Genomic DNA, 22635 nt, shown 5'->3' with positions numbered 1-22635 from the left:
AGACGTGCCTCAGTCTTGGGACTACCCTGTTCAGTGCAAACATTCAAGTAGACTGTAATAAAAACACCAATGTGTTTTCTCTCAGTTCTGTACTCTGACAGTCAGACACCAACACAAACATGCCTTAGGTGAGCAAAGAAGCAGTCTGAGGCCTAGAGCGTCTGCAACATGTCTTGACCAACATGTCAGTCTAAGGTAATCTCCTCCCACGGATACGCAGGAACATACATACACAAACACACACACCAGATGGCCCCTTTGTGTATGGCAGCAAGTGGGTCCCAAAATGTATGTGCTACACAAAAAGTTGAAAGCCTACGAAGCTCTAGGAGGGCCTTCAGAGAAGGTACTGAAGTGCCTCTGATCAGCACATGGGATGCTGCCTGTGTGGATACAGCTGGAGCAGCCTGGAAACTTTCTCAGGGCTAGTGGTGGAGACATGCATCAGGGATGGGACACCAGGCCTTTAACTTGTTCTCAGGAGGAAGATGTCCAGGATGTCCAGTTCAACACCACAAAAATGACAAACATGGAACCCCCAATTCCTGCATCCAGCTGGGTGCGCTGGCTGTTCCCTGAGCACCATACTGACACAAGATGCAGGCATCCTACATACATTGCTTTTTGCAGGAGAAAGCCTAAACACACAGGAAGGGAGATACAGAGAGCTCTGTTCTGAGTGATCGGGGAACCTGAATATCAGGGTTTGCCCTGAGCATACCAGGCTTTCAGTCTACGTGCAGTTTAAGTGACCAGGCCAGAACCACAAATAAGCCTATAGACCCTTATGACAGGGTCATTGCAAGCCTTGGTTAGCGCTTTAATTGCATAACCATTTTTTTTTTTTTTTTTGCTTGAGGTAAGCTAACAGGTATCTTCAACTAAAATGTGTGGAGGCTTGATTTCAGACCGATGAAAGCTGTATTTTTTTAAAAAGAAAATGCTTGTCAGACTCCCATAATGTAAAAATGGCTAAGGTGATTTTCTCCAACTTCACTACATGAGTCACGCTTGGCTTGACACTAAACATCAGCTTAAAAGGAATTATTTTGAAAGTTATAATGGTGTTTCAAAATGAAAGCCTCCTACAACTTTAACTAGAAAATCATGACTGATCTATTTAGTACAATTAAATGAAGCGTTTCAGAAACTTTCATAGTATAAGTAAGTGATGAATGAAATGAAAAATCGCAGCCCATTGAACTGATAATACCACTATATTAAACCAAAGTATCTTCAGGGAATAGCTTTATTTAAATGTGATGATATTTATGTCCTCTCTCTTCCTTCCTTGAATACAAACAATTTAAACAGAATATCTCCAGACAAAGCACTTAAGGAACAACCCCTTCTTCCCTCCTCCCCCTTCTATCTCTTCCTGTCTCAGTAGAGACAGGAAAAATTCTGGAAGGACCTGGTCCAAATACTCCTCTTTGCTTCTCCATGACAGTGATTTTGCAACAGCCCTACTGAACCGTGATATAATCATTATGGGTGAATCTAAATACAGAATTGATCTACTTCGACGTTTTTGGCTTTGGCCATTGTAGTATTTGCCTGAAGACAAGCCTGAATATGTCAAAAATTACAACAAGATTTTGCTATATTCATTTGGGCCAGGTATGTAAAGATTTGAAATGTTCACCTCAAGTTTAAATTTTTCCAAAGCTCAGCAGGGAAGAAAAACACAGAATGTCAATATACCATGTTACACAGGAAAATCTAAGTTGAAAGCACAAAGCATCTTGTATAGAGTCTGTATAGTGTATGGATTTCTCTGTAATATCAGCTGTGGAAATGTCAGCCACAGGTACCTACTTTTCCTAGAAAGTGCGCACCAAGGGTTTTAATTTCAGCCCTTTCTTGAAAAATACTTTTAAAATATTGTCGTTATAGTTCAGTGTAAAACATACTCTTCACTAATGTAACCCTCTCACAAAGGAACTCTCAATGCACATAGGTCTGAAAGCAAGACGAAAACCCACTAGGAGAATAAAAGTAGGAAATGGCAGCTCTGGGATTGTGACTGAGGTACTAAAGCAGCAAAAGTATCTAAGTAATTCAGTTTCATAAAAAAAGTCCAAGATCAAAAAGTCACTGTATCTCCTCAAACACAAGTATATTCTGGCTGACTAACTTGGATCAGTGATTCTCTACTTGGGAGTAGCAGCAAGCAAAGCTTGCTTGTAAGGCTCAGTCAATTAAAAGAAAGGAAAGGAAGAAAGAAAAAAAAAAAGAAAAGAAAGAAGGGAAGAAAAAGAAAGAAAAAGAAAGAAAGAAACCAGTGAACCAACAAAAAAAAAAAAAAAGACATAGCGAGTTTGTGATAAATTTCCAAATTCTGAGCAATTCAATCATCCCAGGTACCACTCTAATCAAAACGCTAGAATAAGCTACTTCTGCTCAAAGTCACATTCTTACAGGTATATAGCAGTGCTGTGTGAAGAATGAAAAGAGCCATACTGTGTTTTATGAAAGCTCTAAAATCAGCCTTCTTTCTGACTTTTATGAAGGAAAAATCCAAAGTCTATTTTTATTATTATTATTATTTGTTTGTTTGTTTTTAATCCTGAGTGCACTGGTTAGTTACACACTGGTGGCTGACTCTTGCTTTTCACATTTAAGCAAATGAACTGAACCAGCGCGTTCTGAAATATCAGAAGAAAACTTCAGAGACAATTCCACTTGTGTTAGTTTCAAAAATATAATAATAAATAAATGTAGCAAAATCATCCCAACTGCATAAAATATTTTGATACTAAAATGTATTGTGTTTACATGGCAAGGTTTTGGTAGCAGGGGGCTGCCGGGTGGCCTCTGTGAGCAGAGCCCAGCAGCTGCCCCATGTCAGATCAGAGCCAGCTCCAGCTGCTCCAAAAGGGACCTTGGCCAGAGCCAAGCCAGGGAGAGATGCTGGTTGGGCCTCTGGGAGGGCAGACTGAAGAAAGGGAAAGAACTGCTGTGCTACAGAAGCTGTGAGAGAGGAGTGAGAAATGAGAGAGAAGCAGCCCTGCAGAGACCAAAGTCAGTGCAAAGGAGGGCGGGAGGTGCTCCCAGTGCCAGGGCAGAAGCTCCCCTGCGGCCTGTGGAGAGGTCCCTGGTAGAGCAGGCTGTCCCCCTGCAGCCCATGGGTCCCACATGGAGCAGATCTCCACGCTGCAGCCCATGGAGGAGCCCCCGGTGGAGCAGGTGGATGTGGTCTGGAGGAGGCTGCGGCCCATGGAGAGCCCCCACAGGAGCAGGCCCTGGGCCAGAGCTGCAGCCTGTGGAGAGGAGCCCACGCAGGAGCAGGGGGCCTGGGGAGAGCTGCCGCCCATGGGGGTCCCGTGCTGGAGCAATTTGCTCCTGGGGGATGGACCCGGTGGTACGGAGCCATGTGGGAGCAGTTCCTGAAGAGCTGCTGCCTGTGGGAAGCCCACACAGGCTTAGTTTGGGAAGGACAGCATCCCGTGGGAGGGACCCCACGTGGAGCAGGGGCGGAGAGTGACCGTGAAGGAGCAGCGGAGGCAAAGCGTTAGGGACTGACCACAGCCCCCATTCCTCGTTCCCCTGTGCTGCTTGGGCGCAGGAGGTAGAAGATGGTCGATAGGGAAGCAGGGGGAAGAAGGTGTTTTTTTTAGTTTGCTTTTAGTTTCTCAGTGTTCTAATCCACTAGTGATAGGTAATAAATTACACTAATCTCCCTATGCTGAGTCTGTTTTGCCTGTGACAATAACTGGTGAGCGATCTCCCTGTCCTTATCTTGAGCCCTTCCCATCGTATTTTCTTCCCCTTTTTCTTTGAGGAGGGGGAGTGAGAGAGCAGTTGTGGTGGAGCTCAGCTGCCCAGCAGAGTAAAAACACCACACAGAACAATCCATTCTGATCTACTACAACTCCATTTTTTTAAAGACGCAGACTCTGGAGTTGCTTCTCTTCTACAGCAGTAAAAACATCTCACTTCCTAATGTGAATAGGGTCCTATCATAAAAAGTAATCATACATGGTTTTGTAAGGGGAAGCAGTGGGATGGAGAGAGCACAGCATGAAGGGAAGGTATTAAGGAAGGAAGGCAAAAAGTTAGATCAAGTTGTGTATCTGCAGCTTGAGAACCTTTTAGAAAACAGTCCTTTCCAACAGAAACTTGTGCAGTGGGAACTTATCAGAAGATAATACGGTGATTCCTTCAGTCAAAGTCAGTCAAACAGCTATTTGTTTGCCTTTTCTTGATATTCTAGCAGTATATTGTCAGCTAAGTGTGTGGTACAGAATGAGGTTATCATATCTCATCATCTTTCATGCCAATGAGTGGCAGGTCTAGTACATCTACCACATCTCCCAGTCATAACTCATTTATTTCCTTAGCACTTGTTTAAACGAATTTATTTACATGATTATACACCAGATCCCAAGTTCTTCCTTCACTGCAACACTCCTGCTTGTTGTCATTTCCTTTGAAAATACCTCGTTCTGTAATATTTTGGAACTTCATTCCGATAAATAAATTGATCAGATCAAGCTCTCCTCTATAAACTGGAAAAATATTTTTGTAGGAATTTAACATAATCTTACAAGGATTTATTCCCCTTGCAATCACTCAGAATCTTCAAGTCTACAGCCCCAGATGCCCTTCAACTGAAGGAGAAGGTTGAAGGGAAGAAACATCTAGCTATGAAAGCTAACTGCAGCAAAACCCAAACTGTGGTGGGTAAAATTGTATGTCTAGCCCTTCTCAGCCACAGAATTTAATAGTTTATTTATTTGTTATAATATTTACTCATTTCCGCCAATAGGTCTGAGAATGAAGAAAGTAGCTAACTTGTACTCCACTCCAACAAACTTTGAGCCTCCTGGGTCTTGCTCAGACCTGCCAGACTGCAGTTTCGTGTAGCTAGCATTTTCCAGCTTGCTGCTTCAGTAGAATTTCATCTAGATCCAGAAGTTTCTACTCTCCATTTCAGACATCACCAGGTCTACTTTTGTAAAGACAGTTCTGAATAAGCTTAGACTTCTCTAGATAGAAAACCTAAGAAAAATTTAGTCAGGATTATGCATCCTTTTTGTTTTGCTGAGTAAGGGTCTGCCTACAAGAGGCTTCCAGTACAGCGTATAATTTTCCTTCAGAAACGTTATTCATAATTTTTCTCCTTTTTAATATCATGCAAAATCTGCAACACTAAATATTTTAATATATAGAACAAATTCTAACACAACACAAACCGCTACCACCAACTTCACAGGCATACAGTCATAATACTTTCAATCTACAGAATAAATCTTTTGCTTTTCTCCTGTTGAGAAAGGGGCTTCTGGCCCTCTACTCTTGGGCCTTTTGTACAGAATGACAAAATTTGAGGCCAGATTCAACTACTGGTTATTCACAAATGACCATTTATCCAGCTCAGGGGGTGTGTATCGGGTCACAATTCTTTTAAAATGCCCTTTCATGTTCCCCAGAATTCAGTGCTATACCTTTATGCCAAAACACAAATAGGTACAGCTGATGATAGGCCACGTCCTCCTCCCAAGTCTTTAAAGCTAGTGGGATTTAGAGATTATCAAGGATCCCATGCCTCTCTTCTCTGTTCATTTTACAGATGCCGCAACATACATGAAAACAGTGAAAGACGTAGGATCAGCAGAAGGAAGCCCCTTCTTCTCCCTGCTCAGTGAGTACATCTTTCCTTTGCTTTTCTCAGCAACAGGTTGGTAACACTAAGGTTCTTCTAAAATGTGATGGTATCAACTGTGTGTAGATAAAGACTAAAATACCCAAGATTTATTGCTGTGCCTACAGTTCCCAGTAATCTCAGTTCTCATTGCTAGACCAACATCTTCAAACACGTCTTTGAATTTAGGAGATGAACTTTGTTATCAGCGTGGGATGAATCACCACAGCTGAGCCTATGCAGTTCTCAGGTAGTGCACCAAGAACTACAGGTGTTTGGGATATTTGATAAGATGTTCCCTTCATTTCAGTACCTAGGCAGAGTGCAGAGAACTAACATTAAGTAACAGGTTTTAGAAATGTTAAGCCTCCTTTTATATTTAGTTCACAGGCAAACAGTCCACCATGCCATTTTAGTTTGGATTATTTTGGAGAAAAAAAAAAAAAGAAACTTGTATTCTGCTAATGACCAAACTCACGTAGCAAAAATAGCTTTTTAATATGGGACAATAGACTCTTGAGAGACTACAATTAGCATTGTTGATAAAACTGCTTGTGCTAAGAAGTGGGTCTCCAAATGCATATTCTTAAGGTGAAAGGGAAACTAAAGTACACAACAATCAAAAATAAAGTCTTTAGAGTGGGAGCTGTATTATTTTTAGATCAAAACATCTTATTAGACTACTAAAGAAAAGCTTGCATCTTGCCAGCAGCTGCTTTGGGCCACGTGTATGAATGTTTCCAAGTAATTTGTGGCCAGACAACAGACACTGACTTTGTTCAGTGATTTAGTATTTCAAATATTTGTTAAATGTCTACTTCTACAGCAAATAAACAAAATTTAGCAACCCACATGAAGAACTGTTTACAGAAAGTTATTCTGGCAAATGGTCTGTGTATATGAAATATTTCATGACAATCACAACATGTTTTTATGGTTTGTATTCACAATGACAGTTATGTTGCAAATTATACAATAAGTTTAGATAATAGCATGTACTTCTGTTAACTGTGCTCATTCCTTCCATTCCTGCCTCCTATTTTTTATGTCTATCACCAATTTCTAAATACTGGTTACTGGAGTAAATCTCTTAGGCCAGTATTCTTTAGTTTGATTCACAAATCCCTACATTTCCTAGTGTAGCTCTACACTTCCTAGCCCTCTAACTAGGAAAAACACACTACAGACAGACTTTTTTTTTTTTTTTGCAGTCACATTGTGTGTCTGTCTCCAGAGATCTGCAAACCATATGTTGAAATACATTGTCCCTAGTTTCTAATGCATCTCTAATGAAAAGCAATTAAATTTTAAATAAAGTATATAAAAAAGCTCTGTATCTGGGGTTCAATTTCTCTTGCAGTGGCAAGAGGCTGTATCTCTGATTGAAGGTACTTAAAACACAGCTCATGAGAAATGATGATTCCAATGCCAGCAAGGTTACAGACCGGTGTTCTTCAGTGGGAATAAAAGCAGCAGAACTGCATCTAAGGTTATTGGATGGAGACCTCATGATGGCCTACATCTTCTACAATAATAATTTATCCCCAAAAGACTGAAGAGTTTTCAATTCAAAAAGGTCAAAATTAATTTAAATGAGAACTAGCAATTTAATGTCTTTCAATACAGAAAGCTCATCACATGGAGAGTTAGAAGTAAGATAGTTTGTACACAATTATCCCACAAGAACTGTCCCCTTGCAGGCAAGCCTTTGCTTCAAGTTCTGTTTTTACCAAAGTCAGTGAATGTCTGAGATCCAGCAAACTTTTCCTTTGGTCCCTGAGCAGTTTTCCCACCACCTTTAAGACATGGCTGACTGCAGCTTGCTCCTTTTTTTGGATTCCCCAGCTTGCCACCCCCTGCAGACCTACAGCTCCCAGCGTGAGAAAAAGTGTTATCCTTCTGCATGGCTCCACCTCCATTCCCCATGGTTTCCGTAAAGGAACATAAAAAAATGTAACAGAAATCGACAACCAACTCTCCTTGTGGTTATATTTTTAATCTACACTTCCGCAAGCTACAAAACTTGATTTCAAGTTATTGAAGGTACCTAAAAACACCCATTTCCTTGATATATCTCAGGAAAAAACTTTGTTGCCAGCTTTTTCATCAAGAAACAATGTACCTCTAAGAATAGATTTCACCCTGGTTTCTCTTTTTTTTTTTTTTTTTTAAAAGTTATTTTTGTAATGTCCCTCCTTGCTTTTGTCCTCTATACAAATCATGACCATTTTGCTGTATATACAGGAAATAATTGTAAACAATATTATTAACCCCCTCTGTGATCTCTTGTGCTAGCTCACAATTTGATAGCAGAGGCCAGCATAAGGACTGAAAGAACATCTGTAGAAGAACTCAGTACTGTATGGATTTCCTTGCACATCTCTGTTCGGCATAATACTAGAACAGCTGGCACTGGTAGAATTTTCATTCTTGTCTCCAAATTGCCCCCCCAAAACGTGTTTCCTGTTAGACTTGAATCACTACCTGATTTGTGTACATGCTAATATTTATGGAACCACCCTTATGTATCAGATAATCGAGATGTTCTATATAAAGCCTCTTGATTGAATGGCAAGGTAGAAGAGGAAAATCAAAGCTGCTGCATTCATTCTTTAATTTTGTTAAATTACTTCAAACAAATTGAAAACAAGTTTCACTCACATGCATATTCATCTTGTAGTGAAGTCAACAGAAGTGAACAGCATGTGAGTAGTGGCAAAGAGCTATGAAAGTCCTTGTAGCTTTAACTCTATAACTGAAAATTTTTACTCTTATCTTTGCAAAAGTTTCAGTTCTGTGCATCCACACTCAGTATTTGCAAATGATTTCAATTTCTCGCATCATTTTCATCTTCCATTGTTACTTATGACCAAGACAAGCAAATTTTGATTTTGGGATAACATATGGGATTACATATGGGATGCAGTAATATTCTTAGGCTCATTTCAGAGGAGTCTTCATGATCACAAGGACTGAAAGGTAACTTCTACCTGTTTTTGGGTGATAAAGCTGTCAACTTTTTGCCAAGTCTAGCTTTCTATATATTTAGAAGAACTGTAACAAGCGATACCTATTACAACAGCAAATATTTGCCTCAAGTTTGTGATCTAACTCCAATATGAACTCAAGCTTCAAATTAAGCAGGCAGAACCAATGTGTGTTATTAGCATTTCTAGCTGACTTGATGCTCAGACTCATTTAGAAGCAGCTTGCTGACTCCCCCCTCTTCTCTGCACAATCTCTCCTCCTGTCTCCCTAGAAATACAGTTTAGATTTGGAGCATTCCCACTGCATTACCAGCAGCAATCTCTTCATGAAATTCTGCAATGATACTATGAGGAATCAAGCATCTCAGTGTCACTGAGTAGACCTGGAACAAGAGAACTTGACAGCCTGTGTGTGTCAAGTTTGGCAAGAGCAGAACAATCCTTTAGAAGTAGTTGGCTATGAAGTGTGATGTGAAAAGCTGACACTTGTGAGCTTTCCGACCATAAGAAGTTATCCTCACCTAACACTAGTGACCGTTTGGAAAAACTGCACTGAGCACTGATTTATGATGCTCGTACTTTGTAAAATCAGGTACCAGAATTGGTAATTTCACTCCCCAATCTGTATTGTATGACAACTGCATCTTGGCAGACTCAGCTGTTTCTCCAGCGCTTTTATGTTCATGCAAAAACTGCAATGGGCAGATCTTTCTTCAGACTTCCTATTCTACACAGAAAGGACCAGATCTTTAAGTGATATGCTGAGAGGAAAAAAAAAAAAAGATAAATGAAAGGGTTTTGTAGTGGAAAGACAGAGACATGTCATAGACATATGTACAATGTCAACTGCAGATTAAATGGGATGTTCTGTTTCAAAAGTTGCCACAATTGTTTTTGATAAAACGTTTCAAAATCAAAAAAAAAGTATTAAAAATAATACTAGATCTCTTTTAAAGAAATCAGATATTTCCTTTATGTAATTTACAAGGCTTTTTATAACTAAAACTTTTTTTTTCAGAGAAAATTATTCCAGAAAAATTCAAAGAATATTCCTTGACTAATTTCTGCTCCTCTAGAAGGCTGTGAAAGCATGTTACTAGCAGTGCAGTAGTAGAATAGCTTCAAGCACGGTACAGTAACCACAAATGCCTGATTGCTTCATTCTATAGTATTTATTCAGTTTGAGAAAAAATACTGTAGGCAAATATAGTTTGAAATCAGTGTACAGAGGTTATACTATGCTATAATGCCAGTCTGATATATATTTGTATTTTTGTGATTTATATTAGAAGATATTTCTGAAAAAACTGAAGTGAGTGCTTCTACCATTTTATTATTCCTGTGAATCTTGAAGCGAATACAATCTCACTCATGGAAACTCTTTTTGTGACCTTGACAGGAAAAATCACTTTTCAAATGTCTCCTGAATGCCCTGCTTGGCAAAAATGTGAATTGATATTCCCTTACCTCTGACTATCAGGCTCCTATGAAATGTCTGGATGAAACCGCAAGAATTAGAAACCCCCAAATCACTTCTGAAAACTCAGCCAGTGTTAAGCCCTGGTAGGAGCAAGCAGAAGATAGTTTCATATGTGGGGGAAGAACTTTTTTTACTACCACTCGTTTTGGTAGTAAACAGACCTCCACTTTATTCCCGAGTTGTTAAGTCTTTACAAAATGGCCTATCTCTTTGTTAGAATGCCTTTTATTTGTTACCTCCTATTCTTACAGTGCATAACTAAGCCAAGTTATGAGGCATAATGTCTGTGCAAAGACGTAACAAAACAATTCCTATGGCCAAGAACAGATTACAGTGTAAGTAACGGCATCTCTTGCAAGCTGCCTGCATGACATAGGAAAAGATACCTGAAGATGCCACCAAAAGGTACCTAAAGAAGTTTGATCATGTTAGCACAGCACAACATCCCAGTTTCATTTACTCTCTTGGAACTGGCTGTCAGTGAGAGGTACACATTGCACTGCCTTAAACTTCTTAAAAATGCATTCAACTTCCAATTCAATTTCTTCACCTCAGGATTTGCGAGCAAGAATGAATGTTGTACCTCTTTTCAATGTAAATAATAAAACAGAGATTACAAAACTGTTTAGTAACAAATTCTCTGCAAAAAGAAACTAGAACAACTTGAGAAACATTCAAGCTGACTAAATTAGAAAAACTACACAGAAAGGAATAATAATAAAAAAAAAAACCTGCCTTTTTTTTCCATATTAGTGTATGGAAATACTGCCTGTATCTTTTGGGAGCTAAGCAAGTTATTTACAAACTCAGAAAGAGCACAGTTGTTTATTGAGTTGAGCAATGGAAGGAATGGCTCTTGTGATAGTGACAGTATTTAAGAATTCGCTGCCATATTCATTGATCACAAAACTTTAATCTGCAATATAGACCTCAATTGTAGTAACTCTATCACATACTTTTCCTACGATTCCTTTTATTTTTCTTCTCAATCTCTCATTTATTTCTGAACAGAAGCTTTCTGCTTTTCTCAAGCTTTCAGTGACATCAGACCTCCACTGCTTGCAAGGTGTGAGGATCTAAACCTTGCAAAGATATAAAGGAACACACTTCACATTTAAGTCAGTGAAAGTTAGAAGATTCACTACCTACAGACAGTGTCTGAAGAAAAACCTTACATCTCAGGACTTTTATATCCTATATACATCCCATACTAAGGTTCTCTAAATGTAGCGTAAAGTAGGGTGCCTCAGAATGGGAATCAACCAGAGCCAAACTCCAAGCAGGGAACACAGAGCCAGACAGTGCTAGCCCGTAGGGTCTACCAGGACAGGCATCACCTAAAGCAATGATAAAAGTTCTTAGACTATACTTTGTTCAAGACTGTATGCTGAACAGATTCTCTTGGACCTGAGGGCACTGCATGTGGGTGTTAATACCTATTCTAGATCCAAAATAAATTATGGATTGTTTGATATCTAGCTGTGCATACCTAGTCTACATATATATTCTAAAGAAACCGAGCAGAGCTAGCAGCACAGACTGCAGCCTTTTCCACCCTTGGCCTAAGGGCAAAAGAGTTTCATTTTGAACAGGAAGCCACACAGGGCTCTTAGGGGCCATTAGGCTTAGGAAATTGCTGATAGGGTTTTCAGGTCACATTATCAGTTTTGGATGTAGGCAGAATTTGGACACCTGGATGCTATTTTAAGTGCTGAAGTCTGTATTTGAATTTAGTCACAAGTTCTTCCTCTGAGGCACTGGGCCTCTTCAGCTCCCAGGCATGCGCCAAGGAACCGTGAAATGGGTGAGCATCTAGGGAGGGACATCTTCTAAGGTGAAGCATAAGTATTCATACTTATTTAGAGCATCGCAAAAGATATCACACAGGGAGGGGAGAGAGAACAGTTCTTTGTGTATAAAAAGCTCAGGAACAATAGAAAGCACCACTGTTGTGCCATTTGCACAAGAATTGAAAATCCTCATCAATTTAATGCAAGTCTGGAATACTCATGAATTGCTGGCTAAGATACAGACTGGAAAAGTTCCCCCAGAAGCGTTTCATTACTTATGTGGGTGTGGGGAAAGTGTTATAATTCTTCAGCTATAGTTATGTTACTTTATTACTTTCTAAGCCAAAGAGTTATTTTTAAATTGAATTAAAAATTGCTACTTATGCAATTATTCAGTGGATACTCTCCAAAACAGGATTTCTGTAGCTATCTTGGGTCAGAAGAACGTGATGAATCAGCAGGCAAACAACATCAGTTTAAATTCAATTAATTCCCTTACCATGTTCATTCACCCACTAAAATAGAGTTTGCATCTTTCCCTTGTAATTGACTTGCAACGTTCAGTCACTCTTAAATGTAAAGGAATCTAAATGTGGTATATTTTATTTATTTCAGAGACAGAAAAGTAGAGCTTCAGGAGAAAAAAAATACTAACAAGAAATGTTTAAGGTAGGTTACTGAGGCACAATTCATTGAGGCACAATTATCTTACCCAAGTCTCTCTAACTGCTACCTTTTTCCAGAGCTACCCTTCATATCATGAAAATAGTGAGGGTAATATTGATTATCCAGGTATCAAGCTGTCATGCCTGTTTAATCCTTACAAAATTTGGAAAGGTTGAAATATGTTGGTCTCCCTGTCACGTCTGTTTTTACTTCTGACAGACCTGCCCATAAGCAGATAGCCTCCTCCCAAAGTGAGGGCTTATATAAGGTAGAGATAACTCGAAGATAACATGTTCATCTTGGGTCACTCTAATTCAGAAGGTTTTTGTCTTGTGAAATAGAAGGAAAGATATGAACTGAAAAAAAGCATAATGGTCCAAAATTTGTGTCGTTACGGACATTATCTCACTATTGCCACAAAATTTAGTTCTTTGTAGGTAACAAAAACGACTTGTTCAGATTAGCTTCTTCCATGTGCACCCTGTACAAAGCTAGAGATCTGCATATTAGCGTACTAACATATACTTTGCAGTCTTAACATTTGTACAACTTAGAGTAGAAGCAACTTAAACAAGCAGCTCTATTCAGACCCTTATTTTTTTTTTTTAATTTTTGAGTTTTTGTTTGAATCTCATATCCTTGTCCTCAAGAGCACTGTTCTTGAATGAAGCCAGCCCTTCGACATTTGGCATTTATATGCAAATTTCAAGTGTCAATTCAAAAATGTAATATGTATGTATCCTATTTGGGAACCTGTGTTTAGACATAGGGTAGAGAGGATGAAAAAACTTAATTTTGATGCCTGTCCCTGGAGTCAGACCTTTCATGTTTTGGGTCACTCTACTATTGCTTTAAAAGAACACGTTAGTCTCCCATTCACTGTCCTGGAGGCCCCTCTATCAGCCAACTGTCTATAAACCTGAGTGAAGCATTTTGCTGACACTTTTAGAGCCATGCTGTTTTCTCTAGCTAATCTTACACACAGAAATAAATAAATAAAGGGAAATAATAAGGAAAGGAAAAGAAAAAGGCATAATTTGAGACATTTCTGGATTATTTCTGGCAGTAACACGCTCCTTTGGAACAGACTGCCCAGAATGTGTCTGGCCAGGAAAAAAAATGTGTTTTTTTCCCCCAACAGAATCAAACCAGTCCATTGGCAGACTCCATGATAATCCACATCTCTAAGAGCTTTCCAACTGATAGAGAAATTCAGCTGAAAGATGCATCCACCATTGAGGGCTGTGCAGCAAAATTTCTCACACTTTGTGCAGTAGGCCTGCCAGCTGCTGGCATTCAATGACATGAGCCAAATAGCATATATCTGTGCAAGAGAAACAAATCAAAAAGCCTCTTGAATTTACTCACTTTATCCTGTTTGAAAGGGCTTCAACCTTCTTTTTTTTACAAGCTATATTTGTTTGTCTAACAAACCACACTACCTCTCCTTAAAAACCCTGCCTAACAGTTTGTAGAGAACCCTCCCCTCCTTTTTTTTTTTTTTTTTAAAGATTAATTCAATAGCAACATTTTTTCAGCTATTTACCTTGATAAAGCTATATCTGATATCTGCTTCAGGAAGAACCTAGAGGTTTAACAACGACAATCTGAGAACATCTAACTTATCTGCTGCCTCTGCCCTGCCTGCAACAGCTGCAGCTTTCCCTTCAGGAGAGACTTTACTAGATGACAAAGGCTTCCTAAACTATCCTAAAGAGCCAGGTGGCAGTCCAGTTCATAATTATTCTCAAAAAATGTTCAGTTTTACCCTATCTTAATCATTCTCCCTAAGCAAATGTGACAACAGGACCACTTAATTGTGCTACAAGAAGTGTATCTGATGGCACCCAGGACAGTGGCCAAGTTGAAGGATGGTGATGTCATTCACTCCTGACCTGCTTCTGGATTTTCTGGTTCGTGTCATATTTGTATTCTTTGCACTGGGATTATAAGGGCTCTATCACCAGAGATCTTCTCCTCCTAGAAAATATAAAACATGCAAGTGTTTCCACCAAACCCATGGAAAATGGTCCTTATGAAAACAGTCCTTGTGAAAATGGCCTGAACCTCTAATGTGCTATATACATATATGCAGGAGATTTGCAAACTCCTGTACCATATACAATACTTTATCTAGAAGCACTCATTTTTTTCAGAGGTATGTTTCCATCACTGAATAATTAAAGCTTTCCTAACTAAACAAATGTAAGAACAACTGCCTGTAAGCTAGAGCCATTAAATCAATCCTACAGTGGTGACATTTCATCGTTCACGTTTAATTTTCATCACCTCATTGGTCTGCACATTTTCAACTAACTCACTTTTCAAAAAGTAGTTAACATCTCAAGTTAATCATTGGTCTGTCTGAGCAGCGTTACAACACTATAAGATTATTTATTATTAAATAGCATTGTGAATCATGGAGTTTTTAAATTCTTTATTGCCAAGTGGTAGAGACGTTTTGCTAATTAATTGCTAGCTTGCCTCCTCTTCTTTACAACATCACCTATTTTAACTACATAATGGATTTGGGTAACAGAGGTTAAAGCATCATGATTGACAGAATTTTGACTTCAAATAGGGAGTTGACAACAGAATAATGAATTATGAAGAGATTGTGCTCAATAAACATTCAGTAATAGAACCAGGAATATGCAAACACGAGAAGAGAATAATGCTGTTTTAAAACAGTACTTGTTAATGAAAAGCAGTAATACATGATAGGTTATATTCTGTTCTAAATATATAGCTGTATCTCTTGTAATTATTTGTCTGGGGGAAAGTGAGAGACCTGATCATCACTGTGACCAGTCCAGGCTCAGCATACAGCAGTGATCTCAGATGTTAAGCTAAGCAATGAAAAAGCATAAAATGGAATTATTCCAATGCTACTATACCACACATCCTTAATTGGATAAGAAAGCTTAATTATGTTAACCTGTCTTTAAAAGGTTATTAGAAATAGAGATGGAGAGCTCAGACATGAATCTCAAGAATGATCAAAGAATGAAAATATTTTATGTTGAGAGTGTGGAAAAATGAAATGAGCTATCTTAAAAGTTACTGGGGTAGAAAAACAGAATAATGTTGGGAAGGAAGATAAGCTTACTCGTATTTTCTTACAATACTAGAATTAAGTTAAAAGATGGCAACAAAAGATTTCAAGGCAACAACAAAATCCTTTGATACTCAAAGTTAGTATGTAGATTTCATTGCTACAAGGTGCTTCGCGGCATTCAGGTAACTGCTAGCCATTACAGAATTCACAAAACAAAGAGCATTCGGGGCAGGGAATGCTTATAAAGAAATGAAGTTCTGAAAGTTTTGAAATAAATATAAACTGTGATGCTCCTTGGCAGGAAACAACCTCTGGTTATTGTGGGAAAGTCTTCTGAAAGACTGTTTCTTTGCAGAAACCTAATGCAGAGTTCTATCCAAAAACTTTCTGCAGTTGTCAGCTGAGGCTGGATATTGGACTCTGATAAACTATTACAGCCTAGTTTGAAAGTTCTTCTATTTTTGCTGGTTGTGTTGAGTTTTAAGGAAAACAGTCTCCCTCGAGATGCTAAAATGCCCGGCATAGGATTTAGGCTGTGGAAGAGGAAAGTTACAGGCTGCATCTGATTTTAGAATGGGACCTGCATGGAATAAAGAAATCTGTTAGCCTTCCTCAGCAGAGGAGAGCAAAATGTGAGATTTGACGTATGGCCATCAGAAACACCTAAGTTCTTCCTGCAGTCTGTATACCCCTTATTTTTGCTCCAGTGCCTGCCTGGAGCTGCTTTTGGAAGAAGTGAAACATCAGTGAGGACAGCTTGGTGCTGGTTTCTTTCTTTTTTTTCTTTTCTCTCTTTTTTTTTTTTTAAGGGGACTGAAGATACATATACATAAATGCAAATACTTGAGAGCTATTTTTCCTTCAATCGTAAGTTTATTTGTCCAAAATGGTTCTGTTAGTTGAAACTATAGTCATCTCAGAGAGTACTATAATAACGGTAAAAACTCGATAAGCTGCAAGTCCTGAGCTTTCTCTGCTCTGGGGAAACTCCACTGAACTCAGGCTGGTTATGCTGGCACTAGCTTCAGAAGCAGCCCAACCCTAGCCATGGCACGAAGCAGTTTAAGAGGTATGCTGCACATTTCTCAGCCTCTGCAAAGAGCCACAAAGTTAGGCAGGGGGTACCGGGGTGTGCGGGCTGTGCCGGCAGCAGGCAGCACCTGCTGCTCTGGCGGAGCCCTGGGGGTGCAAGGGGACCCAAGGCTTGTGGCCTGCCCCTGGCGTGGCGGCAGGGCCACCGGGGTGGCAGAAGGGACTCACGGTGGTCCCGCACCTGCTCACCTGTCAATGCTGATCACGCAGAGGGTCATGATGGAGGCCGTGCAGCACATGACGTCCATGGCGATGAAGACGTTGCAGAAGAGGCGCCCGAAGATCCACTCGCCGCCGATGAGGTCGGTCACGCTGACGAAGGGCATGACGGCCAGGGCCACCGAGAGGTCGGCCAGGGCCAGCGAGACAATGAGATAGTTGGAGGGCTGCCGCAGCTTCTTCACGAAGCAGACGGAGATGACCACCAGGCAGTTGCCGGCGACGGTCAGCAGGGTGATGAGGGAGAGGACGGCCCCGATGACGACCTTCTCCACGTTGCCGTAGCTCAGGATCTGCTCCCCGCACTGCGAGTCGTTGGCGGCCGCGGGGCCGGTGGGGGGCAGCTCCGACGGGGCGCCCGCCGGGCCCAGCTTGGCCAGGCTGCGGGGCGGCCAGGAGCCGGCGATCATCCTACCGCCGCCCAGCGCCCGCGGCTCCTCGCCGCCGAGGGGCCGGAGCTCACCGGAGAGGCGGCCGCTGCCGAGGGCGATGACCATGGCGGCGGGAGCTGCCCATGGAGCCCCCCAGCCCACCCCACCCCACCCCACCTCTCCCCACCCCGCCTCGCCGGCTCTCCCCGCCGCCCGGCCGGCTCGGGCTCCTCCTCGGGCGCCGCCCGCCCCCTCGCCCCGGCGGGGCCCGGCCCTCAGCGCCCCCCGGAGCGGCCGCGCTCGCCCACGGCGCCCCCCGGGAGGACGGGCGGCGGGCACGGCGCCATCGCCCCCGGCCCGGGGAGGGGAAGGAGGGAAGGAGCGAGGGGGGCGGCCGCTGCCCGCCGCCACTCGCGGCGTGCTCTGCTCCGACGGCGGCTGGGAGCGGAGCCGGAGCCGCTCCGCCCTCCTCCGCTCCCTCCCCCGCCGCGGGACCCCGGCCCCGGGGGTGGGGAAGCGGCCGCCCCGAGCCCGCTTCCACCTGCCGGCGGCGGGAGGGCAGCGGGGAGGCGGCTCCCGGCTCCCCGCAGCCCGGCCGGGGCGCTGAGGTGCCCGGGGTCCGCCGCCGGCAGGACCCGAGCTGCTGCTCCGAGAGGGCTTCTGCGAGCCGCCCCCCGGCCACACGGGCAGCGCCGACGTGCCTCCGGGTGTCTGTCAGCCTGCGGATCGGCAGGGTTTAGAGCTCTTCCTTGTCACTGTACTACTGTCAATTCCATTTCCCATGTCCCCTTTTTTATTAATATTTACAATGCATTGTTTTCAACTGACTCACTGCCCCACGTGTAATCCTTTCAGCAAAGTTAAACAAACAAACACGAGCATTGCTTTGAAGTAGCTGCTTTTGCGGCAGGGATTCCTGGAACTCACGCCCTGGCCCGCTTCTGGGACTCAGCAGCTTTCTCTGTTCTTCAGGTCACAGCCTTGCCTCCAGGCGGAGGGAGGACCAACCGTCCGAAGTGTCAGCTACCCATGGGATGCCAACAGAAGGCTGCACTTCTTGGTAAGGTGACATGCTAGGCAGCAAGTTTTAAAAACAGGAAACATCTGCTCCTGAGTGCCTCCTTGTATTTCTAACATGAACCAGATGAAATAGAGGAAATGAAAGTGGGAGCGTTGACCCCAGATGGATCAGTAACCACTTACCAATTTCAGCGATATCTGACGAGGGGAGGTCTTGCACCAGGCAGAGGGAAGAACTGTACGTGTGGCCCCGTGCTAAGAGGGACTGCAGTATGAGCTCACGTCATACAGCCATAAAAATCTGCCTTGAAGAAGGACCTAATAAGTACTCAACTACCCAAACAAAGCTCATTTGACACTCCTAGGCACTGGTGAAGCATAGATCCATAGCAAGTGAGGCCTCAATACTTGGGTCACAGAATGTCTTGTTTTTAATGAAATCTTCCCTTCTGTCAGCATCACCTGACTCTTGGAACCAGGCTTTGCATCATGCATGGTTGTGCATTGGCCCAGCTCCCCTGTGAGCAGGACTTTGGGGCTGGGGTCAGATGTGAGGAGCACAGGTGTGGCCTACTGAAGCCAGCACATCCATCAGGTGGGGAGCAGCACTCCGGAGTGCAGTTGCTTGCTTTCCCTTCCACCGCCACATCTTGATTTGAGGATGATAATAAAATATGCAACTTTCACATTGTAAGTATGAGAGCTAGTTGGGCAGCTCTTTGACCATTATCAAGCTGAAAGTGTTTTCCCTGTTCAGACACTTATTTTGATGCATTTTTGTTTTAGTTGCCTCACTGTGTCAACTCACAATAAAAGCCCTCCTTGTTTAACCACCCAGAAATTATCAGTGAACCGTGAGCTGCAGATGACTTACCCTACCAGGGTCATAAATCAGTGCCTTTGTCCCTCCTCCCCAGCAAAGCAAATATTAAGAAGAAAAAGAATCTTTACAAATGGTAAGGGTACCTAAAAATAAGTTAAAGCATTGAGGCAAAATGTGGAGAAAGGGGAGTATTTCCTCATTGTGTTAATACATTTTTCTAAAATAGTGTCTGAAGTACAGTTAGGAACAGATAGGAACTGAGTAAATTTTGTTCAAAATAGATTCATATCATAAAAGCTGATAACATTGTTCAGTTTAATACTAACTGTAAAGGCAATTTTTCAGTTGCTTAAAATGTCACTAAGGCAGAGCAAATTATAACCTGTTGCTTCCTGCAAATGTGTTGACACAATTCATTAAATCAGTCGTTCTTCTTGACAGCTTTTCAATACATTTCTGGAACGTGACTCTGTAAGTGTACTCAGTGGATTATATGCAGGATCATTTGCATGTTACACTTACCCATTTCAACCTACAAGGAGGATTTTAGCCTCATCTTTTGTTCTGTACCTTGAATTCCCATGCAATTCATTAGAAGTTAATCACCTGGTTTCTTTCCTTTCTCAAAGGCTATATGTTACCCTTCTTTGTATTTACTCTCTTGATCTTATCTTTGAAGAGACAACCAATTTAAGTCAAAGAGATTTACATGCTATTACAGAAAGGTGGGTTTTTTTGTACTTTTATAGAGAAAATGCAAAAGCTTGGCAAGATGAAGCAGCTGATACATCTCTAAAATCTTTTCCTTGAAAGCGTTTCACTGGGACACACCTGGAAAAATGTTCCAGTTTCCAGGGCTGGGCTCAGTCTGGTGAGGTGCTTTCCCTGGGAGTTTCAGAGGCTTTCATATCCCCAGAGCCAGTGAAAGCACAGAACATACATCATTTCATGGGACTACATCTATTCTATGCATTTAAAACTGATCACACATGAAGTTAAGGGTTGAACCTTCCAAGTGAACATCCCACTTTCATCTTCAGTGATGCTATTTACAAATTCTGACTGCTGTTCCAAACAGCATACGGAAATTAAACCTATGATTGGCTGATTGGGTGTCAAGAATAACAAGTTGACATTTGTGATATCCCTCTTCCACCCCATGATATTACCTTTTCACCTGACATTAGGCTTCAAAAAATATCATTAAATCAGTTTCATGGCTGAGCTTACTAACATCCTGTCCTTTAAGTAATTTATGCTCTCTATCTATAAAAGCCTCTTCATATATCTGTGTACCTCTGACTGTGCTACAGCCCTTGTCCCTCATTGTTCATGCCCCTATTGAAGTTAAATTATTTTGGTCACACCTGCTAATATACTTTATTGCATATCTCATCTTTGATATTTCATTCTTGTTATGTAGAAATGTTCCAAATTTAAAGAAAAAAAAGAAAGCAAGGAAAGCTTTTTCTTTGTTTTTTTTTTTTTTTCCCCACGAATAATAATTGACTTTTTTTTTTTTTCTCCTTCAGAGATATTGTTAATCACAGAACATCTTCAGAATTTGTGATTCATACTAAGTATAAAATATATCAGTGGGTTTTGGTATCAATTCTTTGCATCCGTGTTAGCAAGGTAAAGTAAGATAGACATGGTCAAAGGAAGAAAGAAAACATAATGTCACCAGCACATGTTGATTTGGTATGTCCATTCTGTTTCTATTAAAATGTCTGTGTTGAAAGAACTTGCACTAAATCCTGGATGCTTCATCCCTTTCCTGAGGACTTAATTCTTGCAGAGTCCATTGAAACAGCAGGTTTTTGCTAACTTGCAGCCCTCCGACTGAAATGGGTCCAGGACTGCAGCATGAGGAACTTCACCAGCAGAAGAAAAACCACTGACAGCCCAGCACAGTAACTCTTTTCCCTCCACAGCCATGTCCGGAAAACAAGAGCTGTGCTTATCTTAAAAAAAAAAAAATCTTAAAGATGCTGCTACATTTTCATTCTTAAACGATTTAATTTTGGATACATAGCAAGAAAGTACCACAACATGAGTATGAAATCTTCCAAGGTCCCTTCCAATCCCTAACATTCTGTGGTTCTGTGAAATGTAATAAACAGGAAAATTTTCTTGCTATGTTTCCTTTCTTTATCATCTCCTTTTTTTGTCATTCCTTGCCTGAGCTAGTCTATATTCATAAGCTGTTGTTTTCATTTATCTCTTGTAAATTTTTTTCTTTCGTTTTCATCTTCTTTTCTTGGAAACCAATATAAGTGTGGTGAGGACCTGCTGTTGGGAATAATAAATAAAGTATAGGTATATGTTTCTTCTGCCTTGGGGAAATATGTTGTCAAAATATTTAGAATATTTTATCACAGACTGGGTAGAATTCCATGGACAAATATTATTGAAACCTTGATTTTTATTCCCAGCATGTAGTTTAGCAAATAACACTCTTGTCCAACTTCTAGCAAAGATGTTGCAGCTGCAGTTTCTTTTCTGTCCTTTCTTGCCTTTGTGAAAATAAATCATCACCACTCTGTGGCAGTAAAACAGAGAGGTAACCGTTCACATCCTTGGTGTTTCTTATCATTGTCAAAATAAATACTCACATCTGTGCAAGTTAAATAAATGTGAAATGATGTCTTCCTTTTTTGGAACCAGCAAATACGAACAAAAGCAAGCTGTCATCTGAAAAGAAAACAAACAATTAAGATGAAATTTATACTAGAAATTCTTTATCATGCAGAAAAGCAGAGTTCTCATCCCTGAAAATTCATTCTGCAACTTTATGAAGGAAACTGTTAAGGTTATGATAAAAGTGATCCCGACATTTGTTACTGAGTTGCTGAGATAGGTGATACCAAACAATATCTTCACCTTCCTAAAGGTGCTAAATGCAGAACTAAACAATAAATAAATAAATAAACAAGCAAAAATCTGTCAGCCACTACCCTGGGCTGCCCATAGAAAACACGTTAGAAGAATTGTTAGAGGAACTGCATAAAAAAATGCCTGAAAGGACTTCACTGAGACCTAAATATAGTGAGAAAAAATATCTAGAGGGAGAAAATTTGGCTCTACTAGGAGGACTTCAGGCCACAGATAAAACAAAGCATATTAGAGGCTTGTGACTTAATAGTCAGAACCATAAAGATGTTTTAAGTAGATCACTAGGGCTGGCCTGAACAAAAATAGTAATATCAGAGTAATTAATGTAGGAAATAAGGTTGCACACTGGTCTGTGAAAATGATTTGTGATATGTGATGCTGAAAGTGCTTCATACTCAGACTCTTACGCCATCACAGCTAATAGTGTTCTGCAGGATTCATGAAGATCCATTTAAATGTTCTCCATTTTCAGTGCCTCAAGGAAAGGTTTGTTTAGCTTGTATATTGCCAAACACAAAAGCTGCTTAATCTTGTTCAATGTCTCTTAGTACAAGTCCAATAGGGCCATTCAGAAATAATTGATATGT

The 22635-nt window shown here is 41.1% G+C and overlaps 1 protein-coding gene across 1 annotated transcript in view; it reads right to left on the bottom strand.

The window, feature by feature from the left end:
• HTR7 (5-hydroxytryptamine receptor 7) overlaps positions 1-17436 on the bottom strand; it is a 28674-nt gene extending 11238 nt beyond the window's left edge. Inside the window, exon 1 of the mRNA XM_035539647.1 lies at positions 16910-17436. Within this exon, the coding sequence (XP_035395540.1) occupies positions 16910-17436 (527 nt within the window). The remainder of the gene's footprint in view (positions 1-16909) is intronic.
• Positions 17437-22635: the final 5199 nt, after the last annotated feature.

This window comes from Cygnus atratus, chromosome 7, assembly GCF_013377495.2.
Source record: "Cygnus atratus isolate AKBS03 ecotype Queensland, Australia chromosome 7, CAtr_DNAZoo_HiC_assembly, whole genome shotgun sequence".
Lineage (NCBI taxonomy): Eukaryota > Metazoa > Chordata > Aves > Anseriformes > Anatidae > Cygnus > Cygnus atratus.
This window is presented reverse-complemented; position numbering and strand designations above follow the sequence as displayed.